Source organism: Somniosus microcephalus, chromosome 12, assembly GCF_052327205.1.
Source record: "Somniosus microcephalus isolate GS21.2 chromosome 12, FLI_Smic_1.0, whole genome shotgun sequence".
In the NCBI taxonomy this organism is placed as follows: Eukaryota; Metazoa; Chordata; class Chondrichthyes; order Squaliformes; family Somniosidae; genus Somniosus; species Somniosus microcephalus.
In genome coordinates, this window is record NC_140998.1 from 29,294,197 (window position 1) to 29,311,884 (window position 17,688).

General features: G+C 44.1%; 1 protein-coding gene across 1 annotated transcript in view; it reads right to left on the reverse strand.

Moving 5' to 3' along the window:
* Window positions 1-17,688, reverse strand: part of LOC147109099 (latent-transforming growth factor beta-binding protein 2-like) — an 817,740-nt gene that overhangs the window by 412,506 nt on the left and 387,546 nt on the right. The window contains exon 9 of the mRNA XM_086002712.1: window positions 4,090-4,164. Coding sequence (XP_085858838.1) covers window positions 4,090-4,164 — 75 coding nt within the window. The remainder of the gene's footprint in view (window positions 1-4,089; window positions 4,165-17,688) is intronic.

Consider the following 17,688-nt stretch of genomic DNA (forward strand, 5'->3'; position numbering starts at 1 on the left):
GACCTCCAGGCCTGCAGTAACGCCAGCAGGAGTGCTTTACACAGTAAGTTAGCGCTCAGGTAGCGCTGCGTTCATTTTCAGCGGCCGTGAACCCAAGTTGCTGGTGACACCGGGAGCTCTGGTGGTGACCATGTATTTTTCACCCTTCATTTCTTGTGGTCTTGTTCTTGGCCGGGTCCTCGTCACAATAAATGTATCAACTAAAAGTTTAATTATTTTGATGCTACAATAGCTTGTTTCATCACCGCATAAACCTTGACACATTGTTTATATCAGTCTTCAGTAACTCAACGTTCAATGGAAATCTTACCAGTAATGATGTCAAAATGAAATCAGACTATTACCAGTAACATAGACATAGAAACATAGAAGATAGGAGCAGGAGTAGGCCATTCGGCCCCTCGAGCCTGCTCCGCCATTCAATGCGATCATGGCTGATCATCCAAATTCAGTACCCTGTCCCTGCCTTCTCCCCATATCCCTTGATCCCTTTAGCCTTAAGAAATATATCCAACTCCTTCTTGAATATATTTAAGGAATTGTGAATATATTTAATGAATAACATTTTTGGCACAGTTGGCAAACAAGTTGAGTTTGAACAAACATGTTATACTGGAATGCAGTTCCACTGTAAGCTTAAGGAGATAACATAAACAAAATATATGGGATGATTCGGTTATCTGGCACTCCCAGTGGAGTGGTACTTACAAGCAATGTATCTTGGGAAAACGTGGGTGTGCTGCCATCCATTAAAATAGGTTTTCTAAGATGAGTTCCATACAAGTGCTTGGAAGTGCCGGATTGTGGAATCATTCCTACAGAGACACCCTCACGGAACTGCAGTGTCCTCCAGGTAAGGTAATTCTTTGTTCCAGACCCAGTTATAATGTAGGTGGTGTATGCCAGTCGGGCAATGAAATTTACTGTAATGTATATGATCCATTCATCAATCTACTTAAAGTGGTTGTGTCTCATGGTATATACAGGGGTACACAGGCCCTGAAAATCCTTGGCTATTCGCATAAATCCACTGGGACCTCGATGGGAGCCTGAAATGAGGCCAGTACCCGGACACACCGAGAGCTGCCTCCTGTCTAAGTTTCCTCAATAGCCTGTTGGTGGCAGAGCCTCTGCCTGCTGCTCCAAGCAGGGATATTATCATTAAGGGGTGGTGGGACCACAGCATGGGGCTATGAACGGCTGCTGCTTTTGCAGATAGGTGCCCTGTGCGGCTACTTTACTAGGTTGAAAACTCATTCTAAGTTATGCCTAATACTGTTCTTGGCACACCCTTCTACACTCCAGGGAGTTTGGCCAGGAATTTCCTTGGAGCTGCTTTGCTGCCGTAACTTTGCCAAATGTGCAAATGACAACACGTGTAAACAAGGTTTCCGCCACATCTCCAGTGAAGTTATAGCAGCGGAGCAGGAACATCTCCAAGGAAATTGCCAGTCTTTGTCTTTACAAGGACTGTGCGCTAGTTACTTCTACCAATGCTATCATGGACAGAAGTGTCTGCAACAGGTAGGACAGTGAGGATGAATCTATACATTGGTCAGGTCAGGTTGCACCTTGAATGCTGCATTCAGTGCTGGTCACCAAGATACAAGGAAAACATCCCTAAAGTGCTCAGAGAAGGATCACCAGGCTGATTCCTAGTGCAACAGGACTGAGTTATGAGGTAAGATTACAAAAGTTTTCACTCCAGCTGCACAGTCACCTCGAGAATTTCTCAAGGCCCTTTCCTTGGCATCTTCCCCTTCCTCATTTACATGCTGCCCCTCAGTGATGTCATCCACAGGAACAGGGTCAGCATATGTTGATGACACCCAGTTTTACCTCATCACCATTTCCCTCAAATCCACGGTCATTTCTGTGCTGACAGAATGCCTGTCTGACATTAAATCATGATGAGTCAAAATTTCCTCCAACTAAATATCGGGAAGAAGTTATTATTTTAAACCCCCACCATAAATTCTGCTTCTTTATCATTGACTTTGTCCCCTCAGGCCATACAAAATCCTGGCATCCTGTTCAACCCACAGTGAGTTTGAAACCCCACATCCTCTCCATCACCAAGAGCAGGGGAGTTATTCCCGGTGTCCTGGCCAATATTTATTCCTCAATCAACATAACATCAATATATTCACAATATATATCAATGATTTGGATGAGGGAACCAAATGTAATATTTCCAAGTTTGCTGACGACACGAAACTAGGTGGGACTTGAGTTATGAGGAGCATACAAAGAGACTTCAAGGCGATTTAGACAAGTTGAGTGAGTGGGTAAATACATGGCAGATGCAGTATAACGTGGATAAATGTGAAGTTATCCACTTCGGTAGGAAAAACAGAAAGGCAAAGTATTATTTAAATGGTGATAGATTGGGAAATGCTGATGTACAAAGGGACCTGGGTGTCCTTGTACACCTGTCACTGAAAGCAAACATGCAGGTGCAGAAAGCAGTTAGGAAGGCAAATGGTATGTTGGCCTTCATTGCAAGAGGATTTGAGTACAGGAGCAAGAGTGTCTTACTACAGTTATACAGGGCCTTGGTGAGACCACACCTGGAGTACTGTGTGCAGTTTTGGTCTCCTTACCTAAGAAAGGATATACTGTACTTGCCATAGAGGGAGTGCAGCGAAGGTTCACCAAACTGATTCCTGGGATGGCAGGGCTGTCGTATGAGGAGAGATTGGGTCGACTAGGCCTGTATTCATTAGAGTTTAGAAGAATGAGAGGGGATCTCATTGAAACGTATAAAATTCTGGCAGGGCTAGACAGACTGGATGCAGGGAGGATGTTTCCCCTGGCTGGGGGGGTCTAGAACAAGGGGTCACAGTCTCAGGATACAGGGTAGGACATTTAGGACTGAGATGAGGAGAAATTTCTTCACTCAGAGGGCGGTGAACCTGTGGAATTCTCTACCACAGAAGTCTGTGGAGGCCAAGTCACTGAATATATTTAAGAAGGAGATAAATAGATTTCTAGACACAAAAGGCATCAAGGGGTATGGGGAGAGAGCGGGAATATGATATTGAGATAGGGGATCAGGCTCGAAGGGCCGAATGGCCTACTCCTGCTCCTATTTTTCTATGTTCTATGTTTCTATAACAAAAACAGATTAGCTGGTCATTATCACATTGCTGTTTGTGGGAGCTTGCTGTGCGCAAATTGGCAGCCGTGTTTCCTACATTACAACAGTGACGACACTTCAAAAGTGCTTCATTGGCTATAAAGCACTTTGGGACGTCTGGTCTGGTTGTTGTGAAAGGCGCTATATAAATGCAAGTCTTTCTTTATTCTTCATTTCCACCTCCACAGCATCGCCTGCCTCTATTGTTCCCTTGCTCCCAAAAACCTGTTTTTGTAACCTTTAGCCTCGATTTCTCTGATTTTGTCCTTCCCCACTCCTATCCTCCACCCCTAATAAATACTAACAGGTAGATTTTCCTGAGCTTAGCACCTAAATAAAAACAGGTGCAACTCAGGAAAAATGGGCAATAATCCCTTGCTGAGCCATGAGCAGCTTTGATGGGTGTAATATTTGCAATGTTAAAAAGATATTTGCATAAGCAGAATAATGCATTAAAACACAAATTTCCTTGATGATTTTGGCAGACAACAATGGGGAAATTCAAGATCATTTAATGCTCACAGTGACATGGTACCACGCAGGTAATATTCTAGCCATAATTTATATTCTCAGTAGGTCATTTGAATAGCAGGAATCACGTATGTATTTTCATAGCTGATACTTGGTTTAGGAAAGAAATAAACCAGTGAAGCATTCCAACAGTTTCACAATTCAGACAAGATATATTTTCTTTCCTGTTTCAACACAGACTAATATCTTAGTGACGTTCAATGTCTTGCCTGCAGACAGCTTTCAGCACATGCACATTTATTCTAAAAACACACCTTCTCCTCCAAAGAGAGATATTTACTGACCGTTCTGTAAAGCTTCTTAAACATTTAAACATCAACCATGCCATTACTCTTTATGTACTGTCTTGTTTAGTAATAGGACACAGATATGCACTGCCCCTTCCATCTTCTCATTGCTTATAACACTTTATAACTCACCCTGACAGTTTGTCTGGTTCAATTTTTTATAGCCCAGAGGACATTCAACCTGGCCATTTTGTATCTTGGGATATGCTGAGGAAAAAAAGAAAGAAACCATGATTATTATTGTCAATACAAGAGTAAACATTGCAGGACTTCATAGGCAGCGAGACCCTTGATAGACAAGAGTGGAAATTGCAGAATCGGCCATATTATTTTAAATAACCTATTTGCGATCTATACTCCCATCTAGCAAGGCTCTGGCCCAGGATTAGTGCCTTGCTAAATTTCCCCTATAAAATACAATATACAGCAAAATCTATAAACCAAACCATGCAATCTGGTTACATAATGCCCACTGAAGCAATCTGCACCTTCTATAAAAACTTTGAAAGTAATTTAACAGAATTACAGCAACAGGCAAAATTTCTGAATAGTCCTTAATTTATTCTCGGAATAAACATCGTTGTCAACTTTACTGCAGAAGTATTGCTGCAAGATTTTAAAATGCATTTGAAAGCAACATAACTGGAAACAAACAGATGATTCTATGTCAATTATATTCTAATATTTGCAGAAAGAACACTGCTCACACTTAATTCTGGGTTACGCTTCACATCATGCTGAATTCAAATGTACACCTCAGTTACACTGAAGGTACTTTTCCCTTTTGGCAGGGGAGGAAAAGTGGCAGTATAACCCACTCGCTTTTCCTTTCACTTGGCCGATCCTCTAGCACCTGTTTTTCACCTCTGCCAAAAGTGAGTCCAGGACTACTATAAGAACATTGAAGTATAGAATGAGAAAAGGCTTTTGGTCAACTAAGCCTGTTCTCGCCACAGACATTCATGTTCAATTTCCCTCGTCATGCCTGCTATACAATTCCAATTATAGTTGAAATCTCCAAAGTTCTGTGAAATATCTCCTTGCCACTTCTCACTATTATCTAGACTTGGTATCCAAATGAAGAAAAAAGGATTTTAAATGCTTGTCAGTTATACAACTTTTCTAAATATTTACAGATTTCACAACACGAATATGTGGACCATCTATAATGCACCACATAACAATGAGTTTATACATGATATTATAGCGGTATGATGTGTATGATATTAGGGTGTACAAGTGCAAGGGTGCTCAGTAAAACCAGGTACAGGAAACTTTGGGTAATCCGGAGGTTAACCGAATGCTCGAGCCACCGGCAAAAATCAGGAGCCATTTCTTTTCGTTGCTTTTTTTTCACCAGTCAGGCTCTGCAAGGTCTCGCTGAAGCTGTTGCTAAGCTACAGAGACGCTTGCAAGGTACGGCCGACTGTTTAGAAGCTGTTGCTAAGCAACAGGGTTTGTTGCCAGATACGGAGCTCAAAATCTCCGTATGTTTCAACATTAGCACTGGTTTGTCCGGCAGTTTTGATGGGACGGCAACAGCTCGGTCCCGTCGGTGCCGGATAGCACAAAGTTTCCTGTATTAGGGCCTGTCCCCTTACCCTCAACAACTGGCGGGTTTGCAGGGGGTCTCCTGGGTGGTCCAATGACAGGTAGGTAAGGTTTATCTCTGATTTTTTGTTATTTGACATCCCTGAGGAAGAATTGAGAAGCTTGAGGGCCTCTGGCTATTGATCTCCATCAGTCAGAAGTATCTTTCACTAATTTTTTTCTACTATGTACTGCTTCACATTTCTCTGAAGTGAACTGTATCTGCAACTATCTGCCCACGACTAACCTGTCTCGGTCCTCCCGTATTCTTCCTGACAGTTTTCCATTCCCCAAATTTGGTATTATCAGCAAACAACATTCTTCTAGTGCCTATGTCCAAATCATTTCAATAAGTAGGAAACCAAAAGATTTTAGCACAAAATTTGGAAGTGTAGTGAACAGTGAGGAGGAGAGTGATAGACTTCAGGAAGACCTGAAGTCTGACAGGCTGGTGAAATGGGCAAACATGTGGCAGATGAAATTTAATGCAGAAAAGTGTGAAGTGATACATTTTGGTAGAAAGAATGAGGAGAGGACATATAAACTAGATGGTATAATCCTAAAGGGGGTGCACGAACAGAGAGACCTGGGGGTATGTGTGCACAAATCGTTGAAAGTGGCAGGGCAAGTTGAGAAAGCAGTTAAAAAGGCTTACGGGATCCTGGTCTTCATAAATAGAGGAATAGAGTACAAAAGTGTGGAAATTATGATGAACCTGTATAAAACACTGGTTCGGCCCCAACTGGAGTACTGTGTCTAATTCTGGGCACCAAACTTTAGGAAGGATGTGAAGGCTTTAGAGAGGATGCAGAAAAGATTTACGAGAATAATTCCAGGGATGAGGGACTTCAGTTACATAGATAGACTGGAGAATCTGTGGTTGTTCTCCTTAGAGCAGAGAAGATCTGATAGAGGTGTTCAAAATCATGAGGGGTCTGGACAGAGTAGATAGAGAGAAACTGTTCCCATTGACAGAAGGGTCGAGAACCAGAGGACACAGATTTAAGGTGATTGGCAGAAGAACCAAAGGCGACATGAGGAAAAACATTTTTACAGCGAGTGGTTATGATCGGGAATGCACTGCCTGAACGGGTGGTGGAGGCAGAGTCAATCGTGGCTTTCAAAAGGGAATTGGATAAGTACCTGAAGGAAAAACATTTGCAGGGCTATGGGGAAAGGGTGGGGAGTGGGACTAGCTGACGTGCTCTTGCAGAGAGCCGGCACAGGCTCGACGGGCTGAATGGCCTAGTTCTGTGCTGTAATCTATGATTCTGTAATTTCCTAGATTATCCCTTTCCTGAACATGTTGTGATATTTGTCACCCGCTAGGTCTTTGACACAATTCCCATTTAGCAAGATTATTGGAAAATTAAGGTTGGTGCCCCCCTGCTGTTTTGTTTTCCAAGCACTTTAAATATTCCAGGATGCAGAACATTTGGAGCTGGTGACTTTTCTCCTTTTAGTTCCATTAACATTTTAAATAATTTCCTTTTGAATATTTATATCTAATAACAGTTCTTCCACATCTTTCTCAGTCCAGGGACCTGAGCACATGATCTAAGCTGACACTCCCAGTGCAGTGCTGAGAGAGTGCTGCACTGTCAGAGGCGCCGTCTTTCAGATGGAACGTTAAGCCCAGGCCCCACCTACCCTCTCAGGTGGACGTAAAAGATCTTTTTGAAGAGCAGGGGAGTTCTCCTCACTATCCTGGCCATCATTTATCCCTCAACCAACATCACTAAAACAGATTAACTGGTCATTATCTCATTGCTGTTTGCGCAGCGGAAATTGGTTGCCGCGTTTCCAATATTACACCAGGCAGTGACTACACTTCAAAAGTACTTACAGTAATTAGCTGTAAAGCCCTTTGGCACATCCAGAGGTCGTGCAAGGCACTATATAAATGCAAGTTCTTTATTTCTTTCTATTGTTCATGTTGGCTTGGGCTTAATAAACCATGGATATCTGGGTCTCATAGTGATTGTCTAACAGTCACAACATTGCACTCGAGCAAAGGGCCTGCGGTCCAGTCCGTTACGAGACCTAAAAGTTACTTCGAAACCTCCTCGCAGACTGAGTCCTCTAAATGTAACGTGACATTTAGAACATGGGCTTGAGGTGACTAAAAATTACTTATAATTCTTGGCTGACCATTAACAGTCCAACATTACCAACACCCCCTACCCCCCACCCCGTTGAGGACAGTGTGCTTGAACAGCTCCAGAAGGTATTTTCAGCTAAAAAATAAATATAGGGACGCCTATAAAAATGGCTGAAAGAGATAAAATGGGTCAAATCAACCTTATAAATAAAGTAAGTGGAGAAAGATGTATGACTTAACTCCTAGCAGAAAAAAACAATTCCCAGAATCTGCGCACTAGCTTTTACAGATTTGTGTACCTGGACAGCCAAATCCTGTTACTCCTCCACAGTTTCTAATCTCTCATCATTTAGAAAATTTCTCTTTCTTAGATCCAAAGTGGATGACTTCACACTTCCCCACATTTAACTCCATCTGCCGCAGTTTTGCCCACTTACTTAATCCGTCTATCTCCCTTTGTAACATACTGCTCTCATCCACAGAAATTACCATTCCTCCTAACTTAGTGTCATCTGCAAACTTGGACATACAACTCTCTATTCCTTCATCCAAGTCATTGATTATATATGGTGAAAAGCTGAGGGTCCAGTACAGATCCCTGGGGAACAGCACTTCTCACATTCTGCCAATCAGAGTACACTCCCTTCTTAACCCTACTCTCTGTCTCCTATCTCCTAACCAATTTTCAACCCCTGTCTTAAGATTACCTACAATTCCATGCACTCTCATTTTTACTAGTAAATCCCAATAACCAACCACCTAATGACGAACAGTTGAAAATTGAATGAAGACCTGTTTGGTATGGAGTCTATATGGATTTTGTAGGCGAATTACCCACTACTACCAGGAGGGACAGATATCTATTAGTACTCATAGAGTCATAGATTTATACAGCACAGAAAGAGGCCCATCAGCCCATCGTGTCCGCGCCGGCCATCAAGCCCCGTCTATTCTAATCCCATTTTCCAGCACTTGGTCCATAGCCTTGTATGCTATGGCGTTTCAAGTGCTCATCTAAATGCTTCTTGAATGTTGTGAGGGTTCCTGCCTCTACCACCCTTTCAGGCAGTGAGTTCCAGATTCCAACCACCCTCTGGGTGAAAGTTTTTCCTCAAATGCCCTCTAAACCTCCTGCCCCTTACCTTGAAACTATGCCCCCTGGTTATTGACCCCTCTACTAAGGGGAAAAGTTCCTTTCTATCTACCCTATCTATGCCCCTCATAATTTTGTTCACCTCAATCAGGTCCCCCCTCAGCCTTCTCTGTTCCAAGGAAAACAACCCCAGCCTGTCCAGTCTCTCATCATAGCTGAAGCGCTCCAGCCCAGGTAACATCCTGGTGAATCACCTCTGCACCGTCTCCAATGCAATCACATCCTTCCTATAGTGTGGCGACCAGAACTGCACACAGTATTCCAGCTGTGGCCTAACTAGCATTTTGTACAGCTCCATCATAACCTCCCTACTCTACGCCTCGACTAATGAAGGCAAGTATCCCATATGCCTTTTTAACCACTTTATCTACCTGTCCTGCTGCCTTCAGGGATCTATGTACATGCACACCAAGGTCCCTCTGATCCTCTGTCCTTCCTAGGGTCCTACCATTCATTGTGTATTCCCTTGCCTTGTTAGTCCTCCCAAAATGCATCACCTCACACTTTTCAGGGTTAAATTCCATTTGCCACTGTTCTGCCCATCTAACCAACCCATCTATATCGTCCTGTAGCCTGAGGCTTCCCTCCTCGCTATTTACCACTCCACCAATTTTCGTGTCATCTGCGAACTTACTGATTATACCTCCTACACTCATACTGGTTGATCAGATGTCCAGGTACACAGAGATCTTCCGCTACAGGAATTGCACATCAATAAAGGCGATGAACAAGCTGTTCTAGAAGGTAATGCCACGCCATGGGTTGATGCGTATCTTACACTTGGATAAAGGTCCTCATTTTACTACTCACCCTGGGGTTAAAATGGCCACTTAAATCATATTAGCCTGAAAGTGTGGGTGGGGGGCAGTAGAAAGGATACATTGGGTAATAAAGCCAGCCTTTAAGAAGGCCTGTCTGGCTGCTAACATGAAATACAAATAGGATCAACACCTGAATGGATAGTAATGGGGATTAATAGTTATGTCAGAGAAAACCTAGGATATTCCTCGTTCTGTATTTTCTGAGAGTCCCATGCAGGTCCCGTTGTTCGCTAACAGGGGAAACCAAACTTTACTTCCCCAGTTACACTGTTTGCTACTCTCCTGCATCCACATATTGGTCTGTGCCTCTGCTGTGCTCTAGACCATTGTAAGGCTGATTCAGAAGACGGAGATCCAGACCTATATGAATATGCAGAAAATAGGTCCCCCATCAGTCTCCTCCAACAGGCCCAAATCAATTGGACAAGTCTTGAAAAGAATTGACTTTAAAGTAACGGACAAAGGCAATTTGCAAAAACAACAGCAAGAAATTAGTGAGATATTGAGGCAGGCTGACACTTTATTACCAAAAGTTGCTTTCAAATTGCAGGCACAATTATCTGTACATTTGAAATGCTAAATGTTATAAACTACATTTACAATGGCGAGACATATTTTGCTAATATTTTGATGTTTACTTCAATACAAGGAAATTTCTATTGCGTTTTGATACTGTCAACATTTTTGAACTATCCAGGAGGGGGCAGTGTTAGCAATTAATTCGTTAACATGCTTCGCTAGAATCACAACTGACTTGATGTGACATTTACTATCCCTAAAATATTGATAAATTTACAGAATTTGACTTTTTTAAATGTCCATAAAAGAGGAAAGAGACAGATAGACTAGATTATATGCAAAGTAAATTGAAAATTGCTAAAAAGATCACAGTGAGGGGGGGAAGCGAAAAGAAAAGTTGAGTGAGCATATATTAATATTCAAAATTCCAGTGATTTCAAGGAGCTGAATAGAAATTAAGGGTGCTGTTGTTGATAGAGGTAAAAAGCTGGGAAATAGAAATCAGTTAGATGTATGTGAATACTGGATAAGAGACTAGAATCTATTACAGGAAACTTTCGATTAACCGGCCCCTAAATAACCGGAACACTCTATCCACCGGCAAAATTCAGGAGTCGGTTCAGGTAACTTGTTTTACTTTTGGTTACTTTTTTTACTCCATTTGTTGCTGTGCAAGCGTGTAGCTGAAGCTGTTGCTAAGCTACAGAGACGCTTGCAACTTGTGCCGATTGTTTTGAAGCTGTTGGGGTTTGTTGCTTTATACGGAGCTCTGAGCTCCGTATCTTTTACTATAGCGTTCGGTTATCCGGAATTGTTGATGAACCAGCAACACGTCAGTCCCGTCCGTGCCGGATACCAGAAAGTTTCCTGTATAAAGGCCGTTTGGATTTACACATATGCTGATGACTACTCACCAGCTCTACCTCTCCACCACCCCCACTGCCTCTGTGTTCTCAGACTGTCTGTCCGATATCCAGTTGTGGACGAGCCGCAATTTCCTCCAGTTAAACATTGGAAATACTGGAACCATCATCTTTGGCCCCAGCCAGACAGAAATATCTATGCCCCTGCTTTCTCCCCCCGCCACTGCCACCAACCCTCAGCACTGTCTCAGGTGGATGATGACAGTCATAGAGTCATACAGCACAGAAGGAGGCCATTTGGCCCATTGAGTCCGTGCCGGTTCTCTGTAGAACAATCCAGTCAGTCCCATTTCCCCGCTCTATCCCCGTAGCCAGTTTATTTCCCTCGAGTGCCTATCCAATCTCCCCTTGAAAACATTGAGTATCTCCGCTTCCAACATTTCCATTAAATTTATTTAATTAACTGAATATAAATTCCCCAGCTGAGAAATTTGAACTCGCATCTCACTTATTATCAGTCCAAGTCTCTGGATTACTAGTCCAGTAACATAACCACTATGCTAACATACCCGGTACGGGTTCTCGCGTAGATCACAACTAATGTTGTCTCAAAGGACACCGAACTTGTCGCTAAATCGACCTCCCGGTGACAGTAGTAAATCAAGCAAATCAAATGGTCCTCTCCAGGACCAAAGAAAACTACATGCAGACCCAGCCATCCGAATATGCCAACGTAACATCGAAGGCACCCCTTGTTCAAAATATGAATATCTCGAAAGGTTACTCAAGAAACACAACGTTGATGTCCTGGTTCTTGAAGAAACACACATCGAACACATCCACCAGTTCGACACAAGAGGACGCATCTCAGGTTTTGACCTAATCGCTTGCAATAACCATCCCAAATATGGCCTGGTGTGCTATGTAAAATAAGGCATCGGAGGCTGCACTGAAATCAAGCATAGCAGTATTGCCAGAGTTGTCACTACAGTAATACGCGTAGGAGAGCTAACAATCTCCAATGTTTACAAACCACCACTCGTACACTGGCCTGACCCACCGCTCCTTCCTAGTCAACTTCCTTCTCGGAGACTTTAACAGCCACCGCAATGTTGGAGTCCTTGAACTGGGCGAGACATGAAAGGTGGAGGAGACTTGTGGAGAAGGCTAACTTCAATCACTTCTGCAGGAAAGCATGGGCCCTGCCTGCTGAGTCAACTTGGCGGGGGCAAACCCTGCCTATAAACACAGGATGACCATCAGAGCGAACGCCATTGCATCCTACTTGATACAAACATCAAAGGCTCTGGTGGACAAAGAATTTCGATGCCAAGTGAAGCGGCCGACAAACTTGATGGCAGCACAAAGATCGCCAACTATGTCTGATCCCTTCATCTTGGACGAACTGAATGCAGCCCTGTCGACAACCAAATCTGGAAAAGCTGCTGGTCCAGATGGTGTTTACCCAGAATTCTTAAAAGCACTATGACCCAAGGCGAAGAGATGGTTGACCGCCTTCTTCTCCGAGGTACTGGCAACCGGTAAAATTCCATATATTTGGAGGGAGGCTAAAATAATTGTCCTCCTGAAGCAGGGGAAGAATGCTTGTGCGGCCTCCAGCTACCGCTCGATCACACCCTGTCGTATAGACAGCATCTCCAGAACCTTGGGAAGAAACTAAAGAGTAGAGTCAACTTGATCCAGAAACTTGCCGGATCTACATGGGGAGCAGATGCTCAAACCCTCCATACGGTAGCACTCGCCCCGGTGTACTCTGCAGCGGAAGACTGCTCTCCGGCATGGCTATCAAGTCCACGTCAAATCCATTGACATCCAGCTGAATTCTACTATGGGAGTAATCACCAGTACATTTTAGAAACATAGAAAACTAGGAGCAGGAGTAGGCCATTCGGCCCTTCGAGCCTGCTCCGCCATTCAATGAGATCATGGCTGATCCTCTATCTCAATACCATATTCCCGCTCTCTCCCCATACCCTTGATGCCTTTTGCGTCTAGAAATCTATCTATCTCCTTCTTAAATATATTCAGTGACATGGCCTCCACAGCCTTCTGTGGTAGAGAATTCCACAGGTTCACCACCCTCTGAGTGAAGAAATTTCTCCTCATCTCAGTCTAAAATGCCCTACCCCGTATCCTGAGACTGTGACCCCTTGTTAGTCATGGTTGCGCCGCTTTTCCTTTTGTGTTTTTGCGCCAGAAAGGAATGTATAACTGTTGCAATTCATGCATTCATTCCTTAAATGTTAGCCATTGCCTATCCACCATCATGCCCTTTAATGAAGCTCCCCAATCTATCATAGCCAACTCTCTCCTCATACCTTTGTAGTTTCCTTTGTTTAGATTTAGGACCCTAGTTTCGGAATGGACTACTTCACTTTCCATCTTAATAAAGAATTCTATCATGTTATGGTCACTCTTCCCTAAAGGACCCTGCATAACAAGATTGTTAATTAACCCCTTCTCATTGCACAATACCCAGTCTAGGATAGCCTGTTCCCTAGTTGGCTCCTCAACGTATGGGTCTAAAAACCACCAACACACTGGCTGCCCGTGCTTGCAAACATCACACCACCACTCCTACGCCGTGAATATGCAGTCTCCAGAGAATACAAGTGCTACACCAGCAAAGACATGCCAATCCAGGCTGACTTAAATAATCTACCACCAACCCGTCTCAAATCTAGAAGGCCATTTTGGACCGAAGCTCTTCAGCGATTTCCCCTCAGCCTTGATGACTGATGGCGAAATGCTTGGAAGAACTGTGACATACGGAATGGATTACTTATAGAGGACCACACAGTACAACCTGAAGGATCAAACCTTCCTTGTAAACAGTGGACAACCATCAACCATCTCAGAACCACAACTGCTACACCAGCAAAGACATGCCAATCCAGCGGCCATGGTAGATGCTGCCAACTTTTCCATAAATGGAAGATTAAAGCATCCCCCGCATATGATCGTGGAGCTCTTAATCAGACCCTGGAGCACATCATTGAGCACTACCCTCAGAGGAAATTCGCAGGCAGCCTACAAGATATCCATGCAGTTACACCGGAAGCTTTGGCCTGGATATCTGACTTAGATATTGACATTTGATTTGCTTTGCTACTACCACACGAAAGAAGGCGACTGTCTCATGCTGAACCAGATTATTTGCAATCCCCTTCAACCCCAAGATGAGCTTCCGATCCAATATACTCTCCATCATAAATACCATCAACTTCCACCTCTGTAGCTGATTAGATAGATTTTTGGACTCTAGGCGAACCAAGGGATATGGAGATCGGGTGAGAAAGTGGAGTTGAGGTCGATGATCAGCCATGATCGTATTGAATGGTGGAGCAGGCTCGAGGTGCCGTATGGTGGAGCAGGCTCGAGGGGCTGTATGGTGGAGCAGGCTCGAGGGGCCTTATCATGGAGCAGGCTCGAGGGGCCGTATGGTGGAGCAGGCTCGAGGGGCCTTATCGTGGAGCAGGCTCGAGGGGCCGTATGGTGGAGCAGGCTTGAGGGGCCTTATTGTGGAGCAGGCTCGAGGGACCTTATCGTGGAGCAGGCTCGAGGGGCTGTATGGTGGAGCAGGCTCGAGGGGCCATATGGCCTTCTCCTCCTCCGAATTCTTATGTTCTTATCACCCTAACTGCTGCAGGAAGCCTCATCCATGCCTTTGTCACCTCCAGATTCAATTATTCTTGGCTGGCCTCCCATCCTCCAGCCTCTGTAAACTTCAGCTTATCCCAAACTCTGATGCCAATATGCCATCCTGCACCAGATCCTATTCACCTTTCACCACTATCCTTGTTGACCTACATTGGTTACCAATCCACCAACAACTCAAATGTAAAATTCTCATTCTCATGATTAATCCCTTCATGTCCACACTGCTCCTTGTCTTTGTAACTTTCTCCAGCCCAACAACTGAACTTTCTATTCCTCTGACTCGAGACGTTTGTGCATCTTCCTCCCTTTGCCCCACCATTATCAGCTGTGTCTTTAGCTGTCTAGGCCTCACGCTCTAGAATTCTCTCCCTAAACCCCTCAAACTCGCCACCTCCCTCTCCTCCTTTAACACCCTCCTTAAAGCCTTTGGCCAAGTTTTTAGTCACCCCTGGTTATGTCTCTGTGAAGCACCTAGGGATGGTTATCTACATTAAAGGCACTATACAAATGCAAACTGCTGTTGTTGTAGGAAAGCAAGAGTTAGACATGAATGGCTAGGGGCTTAACTTCTCATTTAGAGTTGCAAGATCAAATACTGGAAACATGGTGAATGCAGAATCTGTGAGATTTTCAAAAGATAAAAGACAATATCTGACAAGGGAGGCAATGGAAAGACACAGACTTGTTACCGGGAAAGAATGGAAACAAAATAGTTTATCTAAAACACACGTCCAGAAAATCAAGTTTAATTGAAGCAAGCTGGATAGGCCAAGTGATAGTTCCTCGTTCCAATTCTTCTTACGTTGATGTAAAGTGGGAGAAAAGGTTGCACGAGCCTAGCAATATAATGTAAATACTTAACACAGACTGGTGCTTAATAGAAAATATTTGACTGATCAGTTAAGTGTGAAAATAAGAATGTTCAAGTATTTCCTGTGCAACTAGTAAAATTTCAAAGCTGTGTGGCATTTTATGAATGAAGAACACACATAACATATGAATTTCATTATAAACTTCACACAGAATTTAGCAGTAAACAATTTACCACTGGCGAGTTTTAGTTCTGTCCTGCTTTTACCTACAGAGATCTATTTCAGCACGTACTCCTTAATTTAAAATGATCACAGTTTTAGCAAAAAGATATTATGCCCAACTTGCCTACCTCTTTTTCATTGGTCAAACCCATCTACCTTCCCTCTTATCATATCCCTTAAGTCTGCCTCTCTCCAGAAATGTATATAATTGGGGTCGATTTTAGCGATCGGTGCTGACCGCCTGCCACTCACCCAATCCTGCCGGTGCGGGGGCTCAGTCCATTTTGATAGCTAGGTCTCATTACCAGCTCCAGGCTGGCACTATATCAGGTCAGTCGGCAGGAAAGTAGGGGAGCCGGGATGGCAGCAGCCCACATTAATCTTGTGGAGCCCAGAGGAGCTCTCCTGCTCCTCCTGGCCCCACAAAAATAATTTTAAACTTAACTTTTGGTGCCTCGTTTGCTGTTCCACCCGGTAAAATTGGGCGGAGCATGGCTCGCCTGGCTATACTTTCAACCATCTGCCTGGCTTAAATCGCTGAGGTGGCAGTGTGGCCCTGATCACCAAATCAAACACTGGTCTCTCCCGCAACTACTCTGGTAGCATCTCCTCCTTTAAGTAGTTCAACTTGTTCTACCCTTTCACCTCCTTTAAAATTATCATTATTTTCCACCCCCCATTCCGAGTTTCTCACCATGGTATCCTCCCTCCTTTCTTCCCTCAGCCTCTGCACAGCGAATTCCTTGGGGATTTCAATATTCATCTCAGCTCCCCTTGCCCTGTCTTCTGAATTCACTGAACCTCCTGCCCTCACTTAACCTCTCGCTCCATATATACTCCTAACCAAAATCACAATATCCCCATAACCTTGCTATCTCTTTAATTCTCTCTACTCCCATGGCCTTTATTAAGACAAGGCCATCTCCAACCATTTCCTTGTATCCCTCACCACCCTCTCCAACCCCACTTCCTTCTGTATTCCTGAAAAAAGTTCTCCCCCCAAGTCACTTACAACTGCAGTTTCTAAATCCCAACTGCTAGCCTTTGGCCCTCCATTTGCCACAATACTTCTACAGCTGTCGATCTGCTCAATCACATCCACCTTTGATGCCACTGTCTCCAGAAAAAACTTAATTCACTCTCTTCCCAGTCAACTCCCCTGGTGTGCCTCACCCCTTCTTTCCAGGTGATCTGCAGGAGGTCCATGGAGCAGCCTGAGATCACTGGAGGCATAACATCACTGATGGTGACAAAATCATCTACCTCTTCCTACTGCCCCCCCACCCTGAGCACAATCCCCAAACCTCAGTGTTGTGTCGGTACCTTTCTACCTAGACACAATTTAGGACTCAGAACTCAGAGATTCAAACATGAAGTGCTTTATTGGAAGGAAAGGAAGTTCTGGCAAGTTCCGAACAAAGAGAGCTAAACTTAACCAAGAGAATACCCAACCATTTATCTCCTGTGACAGCGCCACCACAGGTGGGAGGAGAACACATAATAGAATACACAATACATAACATTTCCTCCCCTCTTAAATGGAAGGTCCACATTATTCCTCAACAGGTAAGTTACTTTCAATGCACTCAACTAACCAAGGATAGAGGTAGACTGCCTCAAACCCTGACTTTGCCCTGGGGTTTATTCTGCCCCAGTCTTGTGGGTAAGTCACTAAGCCTACAGATCCAAGCGTCTTGGAGGCCGCTGCTCTCTGACAGGATACCGGCGGTCATCGCTGGCTTCCACAGCAGTAGGCATTGACACCGGCCTGGATGGAGAAGGTGCCTGTGTCAGTTGAAAGTCAGGAGTTTGCACAGGTGGAACAGTCTCTTTGACTTCCTGTGTTGGAGAAGAGCACTGTGGCAAAGGATGCTGGTTTGCGGTATCATTCGGAAACAGTTCAGGCCAACCAGCCGTTGGAGCCTCTGTGGCTGTCTCTGCTCCTAGCAACAGTTGATCTGTGTGTCTT